The sequence below is a fragment of the Danio aesculapii genome, chromosome 24, assembly GCF_903798145.1.
Source record: "Danio aesculapii chromosome 24, fDanAes4.1, whole genome shotgun sequence".
NCBI classification, from domain to species: domain Eukaryota; kingdom Metazoa; phylum Chordata; class Actinopteri; order Cypriniformes; family Danionidae; genus Danio; species Danio aesculapii.
In genome coordinates this window covers 23,638,405-23,662,469 of record NC_079458.1, presented here as the reverse complement: position 1 = coordinate 23,662,469, position 24,065 = coordinate 23,638,405, and the positions used below count along the sequence as shown (strand labels likewise).

The following is a 24,065-nucleotide window of genomic DNA, read 5'->3' as shown; positions in this document are numbered from 1 at the left end:
AGCAGCAGATCTTGACATTCATAAATCAAATGTGATTACGTATTCAGAGGAGGCTTGTTGCTCCTCCACGAAAACTAGCATCGATACATAACTCCTAACAAGCCACATGTGAGACAGATCAGCATAGGGGGTCCTGTATGTACCCAAGTTAACTGTGTTAATTTATGGCTGTTTGCTAGAGAGGGGGCAGAAACTCCCACGAGATTCCTTCTACAGCAGGTAGTGATATATCTGAATAATAATGCAGAACTACTGAAAGTTGGTCCCGTTTGTGGTTAAGCCTGCATTTGCGATGAGCTAAGAGACTTGGCAGAGGTTTGAGGACGACATGAAGACTGAATGAGCACTGAATGCCAAAAACAGCTGTAGGACATCCAGCCCTTTCAACTTTTTTAGCAACCCAGACTATTTTTGGATAAAAGTGTGTGTGTGTTTCTGCTAAATGAATTTAAATGGCTTCATATGTTTTTTAGGATGATTGGATAGTATAAATTGTAAATATGCAACATACAGTTTTGCTTTAAAACTGCAGCAGATCGTACATGAAATATCTGGTTCAGTAACTGCAGATAAAAGAAAATATATTAAAAATATTATAAAAAAATATTAAAGTTGCTTAAATGTAATATTTTAATATAAAAATATTAACATTTCTCAACAATGTTATTTTAGGGGCAGCACAGTGGCACGGTGGCTAGCACAATCGTCTCAAAGCAAGAAGGACTGGTTCGAGTCTCGGCTGGGTCAGTTGGCGTTTCTGTGTGGAGTTTGCATGTTCTCCATGTGTTTGTGTGGGTTTCCTCCGGGTGCTCCGGTTTTCCTCATAATGTCCAAAGACATGCGCTATAATTGTCTGTATGTGTGTAAATGAGTGTGTATGGATGTTTCCTTGTGATGGGTTGCGGCTGGAAGGGCATCCAATGCGTAATACATATGCTGGATAAGCTGGCAGTTCATTCCACTGTGGTGACCCAAGACTAATAAAGTAACTGAATGAATGAATGAATGTATGAATGAATGAATGAATGAATGAATGAATGAATGAATGAATGAATGAAAGTTATTTTACATTCCCAGCAAATTATTAAAAAAAATGTTCAGTGCAGTATTGTAATAGTGTATGTTTTGAGCTCATAAAAGTATTTTTTAACCGTCCTTTTGGTCTTTTGTGTCCATTTGCATGTTGGGTAAAACATGACCTGCCTTCACAAAAAAATAAAGCAGCTACATTTAATGTCATTCCTCAAATCTATTTTGCATGAAGAAACAACCTCATCTTCATCACAAATTTTAGGTTTTCCCTCATCAGTGTGCAGTCTTTCAGCAGTGTTTAGACAGTGGGCAACACTTGTTCTTGACTAAAGTAAATATATTCTAATGCTAAAAGTACCTGCATAATTGTAAAATGTCTGTAGCAAGCAGTGTTGGGTAAGTTACTTAAAAAAGTATTCGATTACAAATTACTGACTACTACTGGAAAATTGTAATCTAATTATATTGCTAATTACTTCATGTAAAAAGTAATCAGATTACCAATTACTTTACTTTGAAGTTTTAAAACATAAAAAGACAAAAACTGCTCTTGAAAGCTCTTTCAGTAATTTATTATTCAAAAACACATACTATGCGGTTGTGGGGACAATCTGTAAACACTCAAATGTGAATACGTAAAATCTGGAATATGCGTGCACATCGCTTCCAATATGCATGCAAGCTGCGTGCCTCCTGAAGGAAACAACAAACTTACGCACTAAGACACGATATGTGAACAGCCCCATAAACAGTGATGCTTCCCTTAACACTTTCAGAAGTTACCTTCACTCTCGATCCTGCACAAAAATCCAATTTAACCTGTTTAGGGTGAGTTGGGCTGCTGTGTTTTTGGGCACCAGTGTCCTCCTTGGCGATGAGTATGGTCATAGAATGCTTTCTGTTCAAGTGCTTGAACAAGCTGCTGGTTGAGTTAAAAACAGTAAAGTTCTTTAGAGACTGGACAAAGACTGCATTTCACAGCAATATTTTTGTTTTTATGCTCAATGAAATCAAAGTAATGTCTGTAGTTCCACTTGAGGAAGCAACCTCTCTCGTCAGCAACCATTTCAGCACTATTTCAGCTTGCTATTTAAAAGTGAATACTCATTAACAAATACTCATTAAAAAATGTGATTTAAAAAAGCAAATATTGTCTTCTAAAATCTATATTTGTAATGTAAGTAATGTAATTACATTGACTTTAGTAGCTGTAATCAGATTACATACATTTAAAATGTAATTCATTTCATTACTGCGCTCCCCAAAAATGTAATTAGAATACAGATACCAACTTTAAACCCAACTCTTGTAGCAAGACAGTATTCGTAAATGTTAAAGCAGTAGATTCTTATCGTGTATGTGTGTTTGGGAGTGTGTTTGTGGAGTGAGCTTGTGTGTAAGAGTGTGTTCCAGTTTAAGTAAAAATGCTTTTACTACTGGCGGGTCAAAATTGACCAAAGAGACAACTTTTGTACCCTAAATGTGTACAGGCTTCATGAAAATAAATGAAAAATATCATTTTTTTCTAATACTGCATTTATTTTAGAAAAAGTCACCAAACTTAAACTTTTTCCGCTGTTAACGAGGTCATTTTTGAAAAGCAAGTCAACAGGAGGGCATCATGAACATCATGAAGACGAGCCACTGTTAATCAATAACCTCACGTATGATCAGAGAACAAATTATGCATTGACAATCAACTATTTTTCAGCAATGTTAGTTCGTGTAATACAGTGAATCAAATGTATGCAATTATTTTAATAATTTTTTTTAATTTTAACCAAAGCACGCTTGTCCCCCCTCCCCTTTCCCCCGACGGCCTGCAATCACACTGCATTTTTTCCATTTTGTATTATTTTTGGTATTTTGGGATGCAGTGACATGCAGTCAATATATTATCCACAACTTCAGTTTGCGTTAATTGAAATATAAGAATGATTAATAAATCCACATGAAATAGTTGCTTAAAAGTGACATTGCATTTTCTGTTTCAGTCTCAGGCACGCCTTGCTACAAGCATTCTGCGCCATAGCCCAACCAAACCACACTTTGGCATCCGTCTTCCAAGACCGGCCAACTGAACCGCGCCTGGGCCCAATTTGGAGCACTCAAACTTGTCAAACAAACCGAGAAATGTGCCTGGGCATGGTTCGGATAGCCTAGATTGAGTGCACCCTCAAACTGTTGAATGATTTGTTTCTTGCCAAGACTGGTGGTCAAATGTATATTTATATGATCTATAATTCGTTCATTTATCTTACTTCGGCTTAGTCTCTTATTTATCAGGGGTCATCACAGCAGAATGAACCACCAACTATTCCAGCATATGTTTTACGCAGCGGATGCTTTTTCAGCCACAACTCAGAATTGGGAAACACCCATTCACACAAGCACGCACTCATACACTATGGCCAATATAGTCCATCCAATTGAATATAGTGCATATCTTTGGGTAGAACATACAAACTCCACACAGAAATGCCAACTGACCCATCCGGGACTCAAACCAGTTACCCTGTGCTAACCACTGAACCACTGTGCTGCCATCATCCATTATTTTAATTCTAAATATCAATATATAAGATTCAGATCAGAGTAAACTATTCCTCACTATTTGGAGGGCTGACCACCACGTCATTCAGAGGGGGATCAAACATTAATTAGTGGTGTCAATTCCCCCCAAACCCCCTTTAACTCACACCCTGCCCCTAATAATAATTTCTGTGAATAGTAATAAACTTATTAGTACTTCACTGCCTCGACTATCTTTTCAAAGCAAACATCTAGTTAGAAGCAACTTTTCTAAGGAGCCTAGGATGTTTTTCACAATTTGAATTCTGCACTGCTCCCAAACACCAAACCGTAAGGCTAGCACCTCACAACACTTTAAGTGTAATATGCTAATAATCATCAAAGCGCTCTGTGGACACTAAACAGCTTGCTGAATGCAAATTACCCATCTTAATTCTAATCTTAAGTTGTGGTGTTAATTATCCAGGGCTGACAGGGCCTGCACTTGTAAACAGTATGCTTGCGTGCTTTCATCGAGCGCTCGCTAAGTGCCGCTGGTTATCTGGGCAGGTTAGAAGGTGTTACTGTCAGTTATTTCATGAGATAGTGACCCACAGTCGAGTACACATCTCTGCAATGACACACACTGCATGTAACACATGACCCTTTAGTAGTGCACAAAGAGCCTCTCCATCTCCCATTATGGCTCTGGCTGGCACATGCTATTCGCCAACTCGCGCTTGTCTATAAATATCCAGCACTGACCAAGCAGGCCACTCGCTAGGGAGGCATCAACAAATATAAACAAGTCAGGAAGCCTTTTTTAAAAGCTGAACCCCATGAGAGAAACAAACAAGGGAGTGCTGTTTACTTAGCAAATTAGTTTGCAAGCTAATGGGCAGCTACCCCGCTATCCACCCTAGTAATTGATATAAAGCAGTAAGTGGCTCTCAGAGCTTTGGAGTGAGGGATAGTAGAGCCCTTAGAAATCCTTCACATGTCCGTCTGTTTATATTGCCATGAAAAAGGTACACGATGACTGCTAGAGCTAATGGAAAAGGCTCTGAATAGCATGATTTGAATAAGTAGTTTGAAAGCTGTTTTGTTTAACCAAGTCCGTTAAACAAGAATTGTTTAATTGCATGCAAAAAAAGTAGTGTGATGATACTCACAGTTATGGTACTTTATAATCGTGGGTCAGCAGGGATGAAATTAAGCTAACAAGTTTGTGTAGCAAATAAACAAGTACATGAAATTTTAAAGGAAAGGGGGAAAGACTTGTTCTGTTATTGATGTCTAAGGTTTTGTGTCCAGTAAATACACTGTATGTTGATTCAAATTCATGTTGAGTCACTGGAGAAGCAGTGCAATTATGCATATCCCAGCATAGAGAAATTGTGTGAAGTGAAGTCGATTATGTGATTTATATTTTAGTTTATTTTATGTTATTCGCTACATTTGTATTTTTGGATGTCATGTTTAAATTGTATATTTGCTGTTGTTTAAATAAAAAACATAATAAAAAAATTGTGTGAATTGGACATGTTGATATAATGAACAAAAGTACACAAAGAAAAGGATGACTAGGATGAGTATATGAATAGGATGAATGAAGAATATGACCCATGCAACATAAAATGAATGGTTTTACCCACCTCAAATGACATTCTATACTTAATTAGTAAATAAATTAATTAATTATTTGCCTTTATTTATTTAATAAAATATCTCATTATTTTAATCCTTCACTTATTAGCTGAATTATAATTTTTTTGTAAATAATGTGGGTCGCCACAGTGGAATGAACCGTCAACTAATCCAGCATATGTTTTACGCAGCAGATGCCCTTCCAGCTGCAACCCAACACTGGGAAACATCCACACACGCTCATTCACACACATATGGACAATTTAGCCCACCTAATTCACCTATACCACATATTTTTGGACTTTGGGGGAAACCGGAGCACCCAGAGGAAACCCACGCAAACACGGGGAGAACATGCAAACTCCACACAGAAACGCCAACTGACCCAGCCAAGACTCTAACCAGCGACCTTCTTGCTGTGAGGAGAACGTGCTACCCACTGTGCCACCGTGCAGCCCTATTTACTATATGCATATGTATATTTGTTTTAATAAAGACAAGTTTAGATTTGTCCACCTGTCGGGTTTTGAAGATGTGCATCACCATACGGGGAAATAGGAATAGGACGCGTATTTGGATATAACTCAATTTTTTGACCACACTTTGTTTGATCTTTAAATCTTTAAATAGGATTAAAAACTAAATTAAATATGTAGGTTGATGAATGTCTTCAGTGGAGTGCGTACAACACTGTTTCCTTATCCACGAAAGTAAATGAGTAAGGTAAAGAGTAAAAGTAAAGTAAAGAGAATCTAAGGAGTCCGATTGGAGCATTCTTTATCCTCACACAGATAGTCTGTTTAACTGTTTTTTTGCTAGAGAAGCGATCAGTTTTTCCACTTACAAAGCCTGCCATGTAAATAGCAAATGTGCCATGGTGCAACGCAACTGACTCTTAAAGGGAATGGGAGATGAGACTCTGATTGGTTTAATGTACGTTATACTTAAAACACACCCATAACTCATTAAGAAAATAAGCACAACACTGTTAGACCATGCACGGGTATTTTTCTGTCCTTAAAAGAGTAAAAAGGGATTCTGATATACCCTTAATGCTTTTGTGCCATGCGCTTTAGACTTTGCGCCTAGATCATTAAAATAGAACCCTATGTTTTCCTTTCCAAACAATCCCATAGACCCTCTAACACATCCACATTTAGCATCACATTCTTCTGAAATCATTGATATGCTGATTTTGGTGCTCACGAAAACTTTAATTTACAATTATAAAAGTCCAAAACTTTTTGTGAGAAAAGGTTTTGGAGCTTAATGTTGGTGTGAAACTTTTGTGAATAGAACCAAAAGTTCAAAAGAAGGCTGTTTAATTAAATTAACAACTGATGTATTCAAATAAAAAACCCAAAACCTTTGAATGGTAGTGTATACTCATAATAAACAATTCTGATGCTGTGTTTGTTTGCCACACTGTAAAATCTCTGAGATTACGCAAAACTAAATAAGAATCACTGTTGCAGACACTACAGTAATAGTAGCATATATGCTGAATAAACAAAAAAATTGTCCTAAAATGCAACAGCTAGCAACAGCAGGAGTTTAGTCTGCATGTAACCTGTTGTTTCTCTTCCAGCGAGGACCATTTGCAGCTGACATCTATAGGAGGGAGATAATTTCCTGCGTTACCTCGGAGGCGGCTGCAGCTCAAGCCCATTGACATTCAGCATGCAGGAGGCGAGAGTGCAGAGACTGACATTAGAGACAAGGGAGAAAAGGGAAATCGGAGCACTCATAGGGAAAAAAAAACCTGCGGCTCTGTGCGTGGAGATGCAATCTGCAGGAGCATATGGGGTGATTTCTCCCTACGACCGACCGCACGCCTGGGCCAGTCCACAGCACTTCAGGTTTATTATAGGTACCACAAAGGGAAAAAAAATGTGAATAGAGAGAGGGGGGTTCTGTCATACCCAATCACAAGAAGTGACAGTACTGCCTGGAAACATACAGGCAGCACTTTTGTTTTATTATCCAGTGTTCTCTTTGATTTGTAGAGGCAAGCACTTGGAAGAGCTCTCTATATCCTGGCACTGGCATTACAGCAAAGAACTGCATGGGTCGTAGCACTCAGAGAGGCACAGTGCATTAGTAATTGTCCCATAGATTAATTCATGAGCCTGAGGATAAATCACCAAGTAGCAGACTGAGAGATGAACTTTGCTGCCATTCGTCAGATGTTTGACACGTATTACTGGGCGAAATGAAGAGCAGATGCAGAGCATGAAAGGGTATGTGAAGATCACAGAGGAAGAACTGAGAAGCTCAAATTTACAGGAGCACTTCTGCAGGGCGATCGATCAAAATTCATTCTGATAAAATATTTAGAAGAGCAAAAATGACAAAATATCTGCCCTTAATTGTGTCCTGTCATGGAAATGGGTACATACAGGCAGCCGTTTTCAAATAACGTGCACTCGAAGAGTACAGTAAGCCTTTGATGAAAAATTCAATTACAAATATGATGCGATAGGAACAAATTTGATTCCTTTTTGATCCAATTAGATATCTCATCTTGCTCTCTAAGAGCGTAGTTCAGCACTCTGTGAAACTTCAAATGTAAAAGTTTGAAGGATTTGTCACCCACGCGTGACTATGTTAGATACTGAAGCGCACATCTTAACAAACGCCTGGCGTACAGAATCACTAAGCAGTGCAGCTTTCCTAATATCCCCCCTCTCTCCTCTGACTGGGTTATTTGGGGGATTAGCAGACCATTATTTTTATTTATTTATGTTTTCATGGTGCATAATGTCAAAGCTTAGTAGAGGCATTTCTCCAGCTGCGATTAGATGCGCCTTTAAAATATGCAAATATAAAAGCAGGCGAAATAGGTCTCTGTTAGAAGCCTAGTCTGGTATTTTTTTCACTCATTTAGTGTTCAATTTTCCATGAAGATAACATAAAATCTAGTTATTGACCATTTGCAAGTTTGGTAAGATGTTTTTAAAAGTTTCTCAAACTAAAAAAAATGGTGTAAAAACTATTTTAATTTAGAAACTATTTATACATTTTATGTACAAGTACAAAGAAATGTGAACATCTGATTAAACATTACATTTTTAATCAGGGTCAGGAAACCAAGGCTAAATTGTCCATAGTGTATGAGTGTGAGTGAGTCTGTATGGTTGTTTTCCAGAGATGGGTTGCAGCTGGAAGGGCATTCGCTGCGTAAAACATATGCTGGATAAGTTGGTGGTTCATTCCGCTGGGGCGACGCTGGATTAATAAAGGGACTAAGCCGAAAAGAAAATTAATGAATGAATGAGGGTCATGAACCCCCCCGCCCCCCCTTTTTAGTTAAAGTCTACCTCAGAATTGTTTAAAAAAATGCTCTGAGATGGGCGTGGAGCTTTGCGTGCAGAGGGAGGAGTGGGCGTGGCCAGCAGGGCAGGGGAAAAAGAGAGGAACGAGTTCACAAAGTTATAATGCAAAGAAATACACAGTAAGTCATTTGATGCCCTGCAACATTTGTTATTTGTGATTTCATAAACACCTAACCACAATTTGTTATATCATTATAATGTCTCTTCTCCTGAATCCTTGGGTCTGAATGCAGACACAGTGGATAGCAGTGCAGCAGGTCTCTTGCCCTGTCTGTTTGAACCATTAGCCCTGCCGGTAATCTGGAGGATTTTAAACAAGCACAGCAGCACGAATAGGCAATGTGTATGAATGGTAACAAACTCAATCAATAAAAAACAAAACCCGCCATTCGCCAATTCTCGTACAGCCCTCCCGACAAAAATGCTTGCTGCAAACCAACAGCTTTGCTGTATCGGCCCTGACAGCATTGTGGCGAAAAACATTTGAACCTTCATGAATGGCTAAATACTGTGTGCCATGCGTGGATACGGTCTCACAGCTTGGCAGGTCTGCCTTGCCTTCAGAAAGCATGTGATTCACCCTATATCACCGACTTTGATCCCGCCCCAAAAATATTTTTAGCTGACAAAAGTTCAAAATTATCCAGTTTTCCCCACAATTTTAGCCAACAGGTGCTAACGTGCTAACACAAATCTGTTGAAATTTCCAAAAAAGTACTCAAGGGTGTCTTGAACCTTTAAATAAACTATTTTTCAATTTATAGTATTTTTCAAATTTTTTAAAAAATTATAATTACTAATACATTCCTAAAAATGAAATGTATGCTCACCAAAAGATTAATTTATTTCATCAGTAATGTTTGTATACATTTTTAAAATGTGATTTATTGCTGTGATGGCTGTGATGAGTCTCCTCCAATTGTCTTTCACTTTCACTTTCTCTTTCTCTCTTTCGTAGATAAGGAAACTGTTGTACGCACTCCACTCAAGACATCTATTAGCCCACATAATTAATTTTGCTTGTTAAGCACAAAGATTTGTTTCAAAACTATTTCTAAATTCAGTTCCAGAAAACGAATAAATGAGCAATAATAACAAAGTGTGTTCAAAAAACTGAATTTTCCAAACACACGTCCTATGCCCCATATGATCCAAAACCTGATAGGCGGACAAATCTAAGCTTGTTTTAATAAAATAAATATAAATATGCATATAATAAATAATACTACTACTAATAATAACATTATACAAAAGCAAGTTGTCATGAATAAACTGAAAAAAGCCCCCCGAGATGAAGGCATGGAGGTAGTGGTTTTTATATTTATGTATAAAGTAATACATTTTGTAATATTTTATTCCTTTCATTCTTTTTCATTTGTAAAGATCCCGGGTGTTTTAAGCAATGTGTAAGCGAGGCGCACTACTAATGCGCTCTGCACTGGACTTTAGATCTGCTTTCAGCTGGTCTGTTGCACAGTCTATTTTATTTCCTCAAAATAGCAACACGCCAACAATGCGCCTTAACACACCTCTTTTCAAGAACGGTTCACCCATGAATTCACAAAGTGGCTCAAATGGACTTGCTATTTAAACAACGAGGCAGAAACTACTGTTGCGTTGCTTTGAAAATAGCAACATGCAGGGGCAAACACGTCTTGCGCCGGGTGTATGATAGGACCCTCTGTGTCTCAAGTGCGCCAACGTACATGGCGAGCTACTGGAAAAACTGGTAACAGCGGGAAAGACGTTTACACGGAGGTAAGCCGTCAGCTGGTAAGCGTGAAAAGGAACCATGTCATACCACCCTGTAGTGTTAATTTTAAAGACGAAATGCAGCCATACGTACTTCTGGCTACATAATTCACGATCTCCAGAAATGTATATATTGCAACATTTTCAGAATGAGACCTATGTTGCCTATTTCACTTTGTATTTATTATTTGTGCATCAATAATCATGGCTAAAATCACATGTGAATTGCAAATAATCATGAATCATAAGCTTACGCTGAGCACAACTAAAGTATAAGATAGTTTAGTTAAGGCTTTAGGTGTCTTTATCTTAATGTGAATTTAAATATTGCAGATTTTTTAGCTATACAAGGCTTGGCTGGATACTTCAGTGCAATGATATGGATAATCTCCCCCCCGAACACCACGATTATGATTACGGAAATGAGGCTGCATGTCTCCCAGAGGTATAGGAGTGTGTTTGTTTAGTGAACGCATCTACAGCATGACAAATTCCTTTCTATGGAGGCTCCAGTTACTAAGTCTCTAAGCATGCTTACTTTTGGTTCACAAACACACACACGTACATCCGCTCATCCCTCTTACACTCTGAGATTTGCTCCAATTTCGGTCATCAACATTTCTGACCATCGTAATCCAAGGTCATTACTAGAGAGAAGAGCGTTAAACCCTGGCTGAAATGTGCAGTGGATGCTGTGACATTTATTGTGAATATGACCAGAATGTACGGCTCATCTCTATAGTATGCCCTGGATTTCACTTGCATCCAGAAAAATCCTACTAAAAACTGAATTTTATAATAATCTTTGCATATAGAGCCTTCATAATGTGGCTGTCAAGTGAGTTTCTTCCACTCACAGCTGTGATATACAGTTTAATTATAAATGCACTTCTCTGATGTCTTTAGAGCCTTAAATTCAGGCGTATTTGTCTGCAAGCACAAACCAATAAGCTGTGGAAATCTCAGAGCAGCCCCAAAACATTCTCTCCACATCTCAATTAGATGATATTTGGCTTTCGCAGGAATCTGCTTGTTTGGTTGTGGCCTCAGGGCTCCAGAAATACTGTCTCTAATGGGCCTCTGTGCTTTTTAAACATCTATTATGACTCGGTTGTTCACATTTATAAGCTATATATTTGTATATTCTGGGTTTATGTTAATAGTGTCTATAGCACATCAAGTCTCTTGGCAAGTCCATTGCAAGACAGAAAGATAGACAGAGAGGCCATTTTCAAAACTTTAGACAAATATTTAAACAAAATATAATTTTTTTTCTTTTCTTTCTTATTTGAATTTATTTATTTTGACAGTTTTGTGCCAGGGCCTTAGCAAAAACTGATATTTTCCACCTGCAGTCCCTGGACAGATAGATCTTAAAGAAAGACAGAAAGAACGAAAGAATGAACGAACGAACAAACGAAAGAAAGAAAGAAAGAAAGAAAGAAAGAAAGAAAGAAAGAAAGAAAGAAAGAAAGAAAGAAAGAAAGAAAGAAAGAAAGAAAGAAAGAAAGAAAGAAAGAAAGAAAACATGTTACAACTTAAATATATAGGCTCACAAACACAAATTACACACAAACAAGCAAACACAAACATTTCCTTAGTGTGTGGATACTGTATTTGTTTAGATAGGAGTCACTTTTTGGACAGGCGTGAAAACGTCTTAAAATGTGTACATGTCATTAATTCAGTTGGAAGTGTGTTCCACAGACTTGTGGCTCTATACGTAAAAGATGATTTGAAGATGAAAACAGTTAAACAAACCATCTACAGTGTGAGGATAAAGAACGAGCCTTCTTTATTCGGCCACTTTACTTTCTCTTTACTTTTACTCTTTACTCTTTTGTTTTTATGGATGAGGAAACAGTGTTGTATGCACTCAACTGAAGACATCCATTGGCCTACATATTTACTTCATTTGTTAAGTGCAAAGCTATCAAAACTATTTATAAATTTTTATTATATCCAAACACATATCCTATTCTTACGCCCAATATAGTGATGCGTACGTCTCCAAAACCTGACAGGTGGACACATCTAAACTTGATTTTATTAAAACCAATATAAATATGCATAGAATAAATATTACTACTAATAATAGTTATAACATTATACAAATTGTCCTGAATAAACTGAAAAAGCCCCCCTGAGATGAGGAATGGAGGTTTTTATGTTTATGTAGAAAAAAATAATTTTGTAACATTTCAATCCTTTCATTTTTTTAATATGTAAAGATATTTGTGTACATCCTGTGTGTATTAAGCAATGTGTAAGTGTTTGGACCTGCATAGGCGCATAACTAACGCGCTCTGCGCTGGACTTTAGACCAGTTTTTCTAGTGCAGTCTATTTCAGTTTCTCAAAACAGCAACATGTCAACAATGCGCCTTTACACACCTCCTTTTTAGACCAGCACACCCATGAGTCTACAAAGTGGCGCAAATGGGTTTGCTATTTAAACAACGTGGCGAAAAACATGAAGATTAAAACTTGCGCTGGTCTGAAAATAGCAACAAATTGCACCATACACGCCTTGCACCGGATGTATAATAGGCCCCATTGTGTGATTATTGTAACTATATATTTCCAGCTTCATATCACATAGCTTCATATCAAAAACATTTGACTTCATTTCTTATAACTGTAATATTATATCTTTCGATTGCAACTGAAAATCTCAAAATGTTTACATTGTGACTATTTTTCTCATTATTGAAAAAATTGTTACAGTTCTGATTGTAACCTTTTTAATTTGATCATTCTTCCATCCATCGATCCATCTATTTATCTATAAAACTCACAAGAACAATATGCATTTGAAACAAACACTTTCTAACAATATTAATGTGTTTACTGCCATTTCTGTTTAATTTAACATTCATTACTTTGACCAAAAAATCTAACTCAGCTTAAACACTTAAAAAGTACTGCACATTCTTACTGTGTGTGTCCTCACTGGAGTAATTATATGTGATACAGTATATAAATATACAGTTGAAGTCAGAATGATTAGCCTCCCTGAATTATTAGCCCCCCTGTTTATTTTTTTCCCCAATTTCTGTTTAATGGAGAGAAGATTTTTTCAACACATTTCTAAACATAGCAGTTTTAATAACTTTTTTTCTAATAACTGATTTATTTTATCTTTGTCATGATGACAGTAAATAATATTTGACAAGATATTTTTCAAGACACTTCTATACAGCTTAAAGTGACATTTAAAGGCTTAACTAGATTAATTAGGTTAACTAGACAGGTTAGGGTAATTGGGCAAATTATTGTATAACAAAGACAGTCGAGGGGAAAAATTAGCGTACAGGGGCTAATAATTTTGACCTTAAAATGGTTCATAAAAAATGTAAAACTGCTTTTATTCTAGCCGAAATAAACAAATAAGACTTTCTCCAGAAGAAAAAATATTATCAGACATACTGTGAAAATTTCCTTGCTCTGTTAAACATCTTTAGGGAAATATTTAAAACAGAAAAAAAATCAATTTAAAGGGGGGCTAATAATTCTGATTTCAACTGTACATACAAACTCACACACACAAAAAGAGAGAAAAAAGTATGTGTGTGAGTGTTTGTACGTGTGTGTGTGTGTGTGTGTGTGTGTGTGTGCGTGTGTGCGTGTGTGCGTGTGTGCGTGTGTGTGTGTGTGTGTGTGTGTGTGTGTGTGTGTGTGTTGAGACCTAAGAAAGTATTATTTTAATATTTAAAGCAGGACACATTTCAGGGTCTGCCTGTTTTTGCAAGATACTGAAAGAAGGTAACACCAGATCATTAATAAATCATGCAGACCATCATCCAATATCGTCTTTTTGAACATCCAATGCTCAGCTTCTGAAAATATTGTTTTGTGAGCCCACCGAGGTCTAAAAAATGTGCTTAGTCGGAATTCATGAATAAATGGTCATCAAAAGAGACATGTTTCATGCCTGTGTGAATGATGCAGTTACACTTTTCACCAGCAGGAGGCAAATGCCCAGTCTAAACAGCCTAACCTTGACCCCTGCAGTGAGACTTGATTAACTCTTAATTAATCATGTAAAATGAACCCAGTCAATACAGCTGGGTGCATTTAAAACAAGAGCGTGGGAAATTAGCGTAGCATAAGTCGTAGCTGTTTATTCAACCCGCAAACACTGATGCTGGATTAACGATGTATTTACTGCAAATAGATGGCGACTATGTGGGATGTTTTTAATTTCGATACTGAATGTACAGTTATTCACAATGATATGCCCATGAGTTGAAAGCCGCTTTCACTTTATTACTGGCCTGCTTTAAGAGACAAGAGCGAGTGCACTCCGAGTACAGCAAGCACTGTGCTATTAGATGAAAAGCTCACTCCTGTGTCTAGAGCCTATAGTCATAACAGCGTCTCCCCTGCCTGGAGAAAAGAGGGAAATTGTGCGTGCGCGATTGAATACTTCTATATGTGTGCGTTATAGAAGTGTGTGGGTGTGATAGAGAGGAAAATAGTATGTGTGTGTCTATAAGAGACAGACCCAGACAGCGAGCAAGAGAGGGATGAGGGAATAACAAGGTCTGTGTGTGTTTGTCTGTGTCATTCGAGGTAATACAGGCTGGGAAGAAGTCATTTCTGTCTTCACTCTAAGTCGATCAGACACAGCTCAGGACTGAAAATGAAACTTTTTTTCATCTGTCAAATGTTTATCAAGAAATATTCAGGGTCTAAATGAAAACGGGGGAGCTTCACTGATTGGAAGCACTTTTTGGTCTTTAAATACATCCTGATTAAATCTGTAGTGAACGCTTATACTGTATCTATTATAGATTCAATATAAGACGATTTAGACTTTATATTTTACAACTGCAATGCTTTTTCTGTAATTCGGACTCCCACTCCCATAGTTTTGTTATTTGTCACAGTTTTATCATTGTTTGCAACTGTAAATCTAACAATTAGGGCTGCATGATATTGGAAAAATCTAACATTGGCGATATTTTTTTATTCTGCAATATATATTGCGGTATGCAAACAATTTCACTATTGAATAACTACACTGTAGGAAAAAAAAAACTGTTATTTACGCTTAACGGATGTTAAATTACAGAAATTTACCAGAAATTTCTGTAATTTAACATCCATTATTTTACTCTTTTTTTCGGCAGCTGGGGTGCAGGAAAAAAAACGTAAAATAACAGATGTTAAATTACAGAAATTTCCCGTAAAAAAAAGTTTTAAAAACTAAAAAAAAAATTTACAGTTTATTTATAAAGAATTTATCATTTCAGATTGACTGGGATGAGTCTGTAGTGAAAGCTTCTACTGTATTTACCAAAGGCAACCTAGACTTCATATTTTACAACTGCAATGCTTTTTCTCTAATTCTGACTCTCACTCCCACAGTTTTCTCATTGTTTAAAACTGTAAATATAACAATTAAGGCTGCACGATATTGGAAAAATATAACATTGCAATATTTTTTTATTCTGCTTTATATATTTTGCAATATGGGGTGGCGCAGTGGGTGGCGATGTTGTCTCACAGCAAGAAGGTCGCTGGTTCGAGCCTCGGTTAGGTCAGTTGGCATTTCTGTGTGGAGTTTGCATTTTCTCCCTGTGTTCGCGTGGGTTTATTTTTTAGTAATATTTTAAAGTATTTTATTTTAAAGTAATATTTTTATTTAACATTTTATTTTTAACAGGAATCTATCCAATAATATATTTGTGCATTTACATTAGATTAATCTGTACTGAAGCTAAATCTGTAGCTTATCTAACAAAATAACTTTTGATAACGGTCCAAAAACTAGTAAACCCAAATTTATATGTAAAAGAAAAATATTAAATACAAATTTTAAAAAGGGTGATGCGGTGGCACAGTAAGTAGTGCTGTTGCCTCACAGCAAGAAGGTCGCTGGTTCGAGCCTCGGCTGGGTCAGTTGGCATTTCTGTGTGGAGTTTGCATGTTCTCCCCGCAGTTGCGTACGTTTCCTCCGGGTGCTCCGGTTTCCCCCAAAAGTCCAAAGACATGCGGTATAGGTTAATTTGGTAAGCTAAATTGTCCGTAGTGTATAAATGTGAATGAATTGAGGCTGGAAGGGCACCCGCTGCGCAAAAACGTGCTGGATAAGTTGATGGTTCATTAATAAAGATTAATAAATAATAAAGATTTCCCCAGATTAATAAAGGGACTAAGCCGAAAAGAAAATGAATGAATGAACAAATTTTAAAAAGAGGATAAATCAAGAAAAGCAAAAAAATGGGACAATTTAGTTGAAATTTTGTAGGTTGCATTTTTTTGCAGTATTTTTCTTGAAATTAATTGTATTATTTTTCAATTTCTAAAGATGCTCTGTAACTAAAATATTATTTTAATAAATATATCTGTTTAATAAATCTGTGTTGTTTAAATGCACCAAAATACATTGCCTATATTCACTGAGATAAAATATTAATTTTCAAAATGGGTTGTACTTAATTTTGCTGAGCACTGTACATCTAATAATTGTAATTATTAGCCATAAAACTCCTAGTTTTATTGCAACTGTATCTCACAATTGCGATTATTCCTCTGATATGTTTGACTGTTCCTTGTAGTTGTGACCTTGTAATATTATTCCTCTAAAATACAGCTTCATTTCTCAGAACTGCATCTTCTTCCCTAGTTTTTCCTTTTTACTTTCCTTTTTACTTGTCTAATGAACTTTATATTTCATATCTGAGACTAAATGCATCTTCCTCTAATAACAACATCCAATTAATACCTAACAGTTTACAATACACTACAGCGACACATCTTGTTAAGACCCTTCAGAAAACCATTGCTCTAAAGCCTCATATCCTCTGTGATCATTCTCTTGTAACACGTACTGACTACTATCAAAAGGTCTTGATCACCACAAAAAAATGCATATGCTTAATGTCAAAACAAAACAAATGATTTCTGACAGAACATTTTTAAAGGTCAGTTTGACTTGGCCTTGTGTACCAAGGTATCTTGATTACTACAAGACAGCCTGCTTTGCTGGAGAGCAACTCCCCTTCAAGTCAATTTCAAATCATTTATTTTCTTTTCGGCTTAGTCCCTTTATCAATCCGGGGTCAAGCCACAGCGGAATGAATCGCTAACTTATCCAGCAGATGTTTTACACAGCAGATTCCCTTCCAGCCGCAACCCATCTCTGAGAAACATCCTTACACACACACTCTCACACTCATACACTACAGACAATTTAGCCTTCCCAATTCACCTGTACCGCGTGTCTTTGGATTGTAGGGGAAAACGGAGCACCCAGAGGAAACCCACACGAATGCAGGGAGAACATGCAAACACCACACAGAAAGCCAACTGACCCAGCCGAGGCTCGAACCAGCAACCTTCTTGCTGTGAGGTGACAGCACTACCTACTGTGCCACTGCGTTGTCCAATTTCAAATCAGTCATACAAAACTAAAAATGCAACTCATTAAGAAGACTGTAGAATCTGTGCACCTCCGCCAGAGACAAATGTTCTTATTTCAGCTTGGCACGGCATTCAAGTTGTTGTTTAAGGTCCCTTAATACCCAATTTACTTACAGAAATTAAGTGAATTAATCTTTCAGTGACTGCCTTGCACAGATGCCTTTTAAGTGGAGAAAAGCGGTTGTATAGGAATGAAACAAAACAAATAAAAAGAAATAAATAAGGCATAAGGCAGCTCGTGCACCTTACAGAGTGGACTTAAACTGACTTGCTGCATCTACATGTTTTGTAAGGACAAACAAATTGGCATGAACTCAGGTGACCAAGCGTTACATCCTGAGGCAGCAGTCTTTGTTTTCCCATAGGATGTGCAACTAAAGAAGTGAACCAGACGAGTGGGTTTAATTTCGGTGTTTTCCTTGCATTGTACTGCACAGTAATGGTCTAAGTCTTAATTGCTGTGCTTTTTTGCAAGCGCTTTGTTTATTTCTGTCAAACAAAAAACTCATTTAGTTGATTATGGGTAACTTCTTTTGTTCTAAGCAAGCAATGCTTTTACTAGTGTGACAGGAGCGCTGAATTAAAATACATCAAGTGGAATCAAATACACTAAGAGGAGCCTATAGAATAGACATATGTCTTGTTAAATTGCCATTTCGAGATGACTCTTATATGAAGTCTCGGCCTCCGAGAAAAGCCTCGTTGAGCAACATCCAAACTGACATGTTCACATTCCGCTAAAATAACATAGCTCCTGATCAGGTCATCGAGCTGCCACTTTGACTTTCTAAGGCTGCTATAGAAAAAGCACAAAATGTGACAGCAAGCCACGCTGATCGCATACATGACACGATTAAAGAAATTGCCCTAATGCCATCCGTTTTCCGCACTGATTACAAATGCGACACTTAAGTGAAGAAAAAAAAGTCTAAATTTCAGTTCTCAGCAGCAGCCTCCATATAAGCCAAATCAATCCAGTTACCTTTTCTTTTTAATCAGACCCGCGAGAGCTCGCAGGGAGATGGATGTTTATATCAAATGCTCCGATAGTCTTGGCTAACAAAGAGATTCCAAAACCTCTGCAGCTCAATTAACATTTGCAAACTTTATCTCAAACCTCCATCCATCTGTCAGCGGGAGAATCAACTATCTAAGCATCTCCGCTACTCTCCCACATGTAGCCACAGAGCTGGAAAGATTAATTAAAAAAATCTCTGTTGGTTAGTTAACAATGTTGTTGATTAATCATAGTTTTGGCATGCTTTTTTAATTGAAGTGAGTCTTGGCTGCTGCTAATTTCGGTCTATTAAATGAGTGACTATTCCAAGATCTTAATCTCATTATTCCTGGCTACCTGTAGTCCGTCTGGCGATAAACCTTTTCTCTTACTTGCATGTTTGCGGGAGAGTGCAATAAATCAATAACGTTGAAATCAGTCATTCATAATTCTCACAGTTGGAAAAAGGGTTGAGTGTGAGCTGCTTTAGGTGGTGATGCAGAACAAACATGGATTTTATATTATAAGACCTACTATCCAATTATTTCTAAGAACCTATTTCTCCTTGACTCTATTGATTTTGCAGTGCTAACTCTCTGCAAGGCAATTAGCCAAGTAATTAAATTATGTAGTAATATTAAAGTGGTGGGCGCTTCGGGCTATATTAAAACCCATGCCTAATTCCAAAGCATTGTGTGTTTGGGTGGAAAATATTTCTATTCAAAAAAGTGTTTCTAATATATCATTATATTCAAACACTCTAGCACAAAAAGAGAAGACATACAAATACTGAATAGTCTAATCCACCGAAGCATTATATTAAAAGTATAAAGAAAATGACAAATGAACAACACTGCTAAAACACCAAGCAACAGCCAAATGTCTAAGAGTTCAACAGACACTGAGCTGGCAGTTAGGTAAAGTGTCACTGTTAAGGGCAGCTCAGCAGGGACGACAGCAGCTCACTTTCAGCTCTTCGTCTAAACACATGATTTATTAAACCACATTCTGAACAATAACCTGCCAATTTGTTCAGATGTGATGTGATGCATTTGTGCGTCAGTACTTCTTTACAACTAATTTATATTGCGGGAAGTGTTTCAATGAACATCACTGGTGAAACGAATGAGGATTTATAACATCACAATATATTTTCATGTGATGAAATTCCTTTTCAGCTTACTTCTAGAGGGGAGAACGGAGACTTTTGCATTTTAACACTGAGTGAGTTTTAATGAGCGCCACCAGAACAAATAAGTAAATGATTGTATTAAGGACCTAAGCAGGACCTGATATAAATTTGATGTGTAAAATCTATGGAAACTTTTCATATAGCTTGCAAGTGATGAAAACTACTATAGCTGTCCAGGTTATCTTACATTTACTGGATCCTCCAAAATTGCACAGATTTAACATACAATAATTATACATAACACACTATCTTTAATGCGTTTAGAGTTGTTGTTCTTCTGTTTTATGTATATATTTTGATTTGATTAGATTTTTTTAATTGAAAGTAGAAATAAAAAATTCGAATACCCTTATAATTAATAATAAAAATATTACAATTAACGTATAACACAGTTTAATGACAGAATAAACTAACATTTTATTTGAAAACATTTATTTTTATTAAAAATATACTATTTATTTGCTAAATTAAACTATTCTTAAATGCAATTGTTTTCTATAAGTATTAGTGTTTAAATGTTTTAAAAAGTTGTTCATGATTTTGTTTAAATACTGTATATGTTTTTTCAATTATCTGAATGAATTAACAGTAAAAAGAAAAGTAACTACAGAAAAATGTATATTTTTACTATCTAAAACGCACACTATAAAATATCCGCAATAAATCCATTCATAAAACTTCCTTTCTATTACTGTTACAGTAGTGGAGTACACTGTAACCGCTGCACTTGTATACCTGGTAACTTACAAAACGTAAGGATAAGCCGTATATTTATAAACAAATATTAAATATGGGAATTTCATATTAAAGTTTTGCAGTAGGTACACAGATTGATGCAACACTCCCCGGCTTCCTTTGAATTTCACCGGTCTGGTTTGTCAAAACCATCGTGCTTCAACATACAGGATATGAGAACGAAAATGCTTATAACCCCCTTGTCCTTTGGGTTAAATATCTGAATCACCTAAATATTATGTTTCTATCCCTATCTCGACTGATAGATCAATCCTTGCCGCCTGTGATAAACTGCAATGTAATGCAATGACCACATAAAAGCATGCAACTGTGCAAATAATGCAAGTTCTTCGGAAGAATCCATACAGTAATTAACACCGGTTACATCAGCGAAGTAAAACCACCTTATTCACTAAAGCACCCCAGCGTGCCAAGATTCCTCCCGGTTCCCATCACCGCAAAAGAGTCACTGAATCAGCTGCAACTTACGGGATGATGGAGAAGCTGCCTGAGAGATGCTGATGTGGCTTAAAATCCACAGCAAGAGCTTGAGTCCGATCCCGGCGGGTGGCTGCATCTTCGAGTGCAGTGAGATGAGCGGAGACGCAGTTACTTTTCCTTCTCGCTCGCGCGCTGTCCGGAGGAACAGCTCCACACACACTGAGCGAAGCCTCTAAATGAGCGAGACCCGCACTAACCGACGCTTCTTGGCTCTGACACACAGCGTGGATATTTTCAGCGATTTTACTCCGGCTGTTCAACGACAAAAGACTACAGTGGTGCACTTTAAGGCGGTTTTTCAAGCCATGTCGAAGCGCGTGGCGCCGTGCGCTTCGGTAAATGTGACGCCTGTCTCGCGGAGGTCGCTGTCCAGGTTCTGAAGTTACTACACGGAGCGCGCGCACGTCCATATAAACACAAACCCCCTCTATTCTCTGAGTTGGTACATTCCACGAAACAGTGGAGCAGCCCTCGCGGGACAGGGGCCATTGCTTTGAGCGCCTTCTCATGGGCAGCAGAGAATAGATAACATTTGAATGAGAGTGGCTGTTATGTTTATAACTAAAGTCATTTCTGCTGGACTGCTGATAATTGGTAAGATCTTGGCTGTGGAGTTCACTCATATAGCAAAGGCTGTGGTATTAGATGCCTTAAGTAATTATAAAAAATCATGCTGCAATATATATATATATATATATATATATATATATATATATATATATATATATATATATATATATATATACATGCACATACAGCAGTTCAGTCTGGTTCTTGAATCAGATTGACTGATAGCCGTGCAATATTCTACAAATAACAGCACTCGTCCGCCTCTTAACCCTTCACTCTTGTGTATTACTCCACCCACATACAGCAACAAGCAAAGGACCCTACAGATTGACAGATATTGCTGCTGTTGGACAACATAATGTACGTTAAAGGGTTTTAGTCAAGAATAGTTGTTTGGATTGCAACTATGCAGTTTATTTAAGGATAGTGCCTATTTTAAATATTTAAATTACTAAGAGACATCATGTCGGCGGCCATTAGCCTGTCATTGAGCAGACCATAGATATTTACATTAGATGTCACTTACCCTGTTGTTGTCTATTGGAAGGAATGCGTCATTAGAGCCGCCATTTTAGTACAGGGTAGCGCTCCTTTGAAATGAATGCGGGACCAAGCTGCAGTGGAGGACTGGCCATCTAGAGCCAGAGATATACACATACACATATATCTAAGATCGGGAGTTTTCCCAGTGGTCAGTATGTAAATATTTATTTTAAATTACGAAAATTATCATTTTACATTACTTTTCTACATTGATGGATCAGGGATTGCACTGCTGACAAAGAGCATGTGTTTGTGTGTATGGAAATGTACTATCCACCCTCTCTGTTAAATTTGATCTAATTTGATCTGAAACACACCCCCTACCCTGCTTTTACTTGTCATGCTAACTGAGGGAGCAATTCGTTTGTGAATGAATTATGAACGACTCATTCGCCGACAATAAGTACAATTTCTAACACAGCAGCGTCTTGTTGTCATATTCTTTTGCATTGTCTGCTTCTTTTCTTCAACAAAACTAGCATAAGCCTAGTATTTAGTGCGAGTTGGTGCTGCTTTGCCTTATGGTGATGCAGTGAGTGAGTATCATCAATAACGTTACTTGTTTAGCATAAAAGTTTATAACATACAAAAACTTAAAAACTAAATCTTACCAATGAAATGTTCTGCCTTTGTGCTTTGTTTTCTTTGTTTGCTCGTTACTACACCCGTACACAGCGCTATAGTCCAGCATCTTGTCCTGGGAGCACTGTACAAATGTGACAGCGCTATTGACGCATGCTCAGGGTCCGTATGCGATATCTAGTGTATATATCTATGAAGCAGACCAAAGACAGTTAACGTTGTCCATCCACAAGATGGCGACAGAGACCTCATAATAAGCCCTTAGAGGGGGAAAAACCCAGCGTAATTTTAAACAACAGTGGATCAAATCATCATAAACTGGTAAGTGACGTTCTAAGTAGATGTCTCTCTTGTATATGTTGTAGTGCTGTATTTATGCCATATAATTGTAGTGTATTGAGTGTGATATGGGACTCGACTCACATATTAGGAATGTATGTATATTGTGTTTTATTTATACACTATTTCTATAAATCTGAGTTACTTTTTGGTTTCTGTTTCTAACGAGTCTCCTGTTTTCGTTCCTGCAGACTAGTTCAGTAAACAGAAAGAAAAAATAAATGCCTGCACGTATTTAGCGTTTTCCTTATAGCAAACACAACAGTAATCTGGTTCATGATTTCTTCATGTGTTTCTTCTCATCTGTGGTGAGTTTGACATTTTTTATAATTTTTGCGAAGCCACAGAGTTTGCGCTGCTCTGGCTTTTTCTGGTTAATTATTGTGATATTCCAATTGCAACAAAGAAATAATTGGAAATCTCTGTAGACAGATGGCATTTCAAGTTCTTAGGGGAGAAAAACAGCATTTTCTCAGTGTACATTTCAAACTACAGATGAAAAAAATCATTGTAGAACAGGTAATTGACATTTTAAGTCGATTTCTCTCCATTGTATGTTGTAGTACTGTATTTATACCACAGTAATCACAAGGCACTAAGGCATTCAGTGCCAATATAAAACCATATCTCACTGCTATATATATATATATATATATATATATATATATATATATATATATATAGATAGATAGATAGATAGATAGATAGATAGATAGATAGATAGATAGATAGATAGATAGATAGATAGATAGATAGATAGATAGATAGATAGATAGATAGATACTCATGTATATTATTTAAGCCCAACTGGTTAAAAAATCATTTGTTTATTATTTTGACCAATAGGTAGCGCTGATGCACACAAAGTTTATAATCAAAATGTTAAAAGTATCGCAAAA

The 24,065-nt window shown here is 37.0% G+C and overlaps 1 protein-coding gene across 1 annotated transcript in view; it reads right to left on the bottom strand.

Moving 5' to 3' along the window:
- Positions 1–21,492, bottom strand: part of cntnap2a (contactin associated protein 2a) — a 765,137-nt gene extending 743,645 nt beyond the window's left edge. Inside the window, exon 1 of the mRNA XM_056451014.1 lies at positions 21,121–21,492. Within this exon, the coding sequence (XP_056306989.1) occupies positions 21,121–21,208 (88 nt within the window). The 5' untranslated portion in view covers positions 21,209–21,492. The remainder of the gene's footprint in view (positions 1–21,120) is intronic.
- Between the last annotated feature and the right edge of the window lie 2,573 nt (positions 21,493–24,065).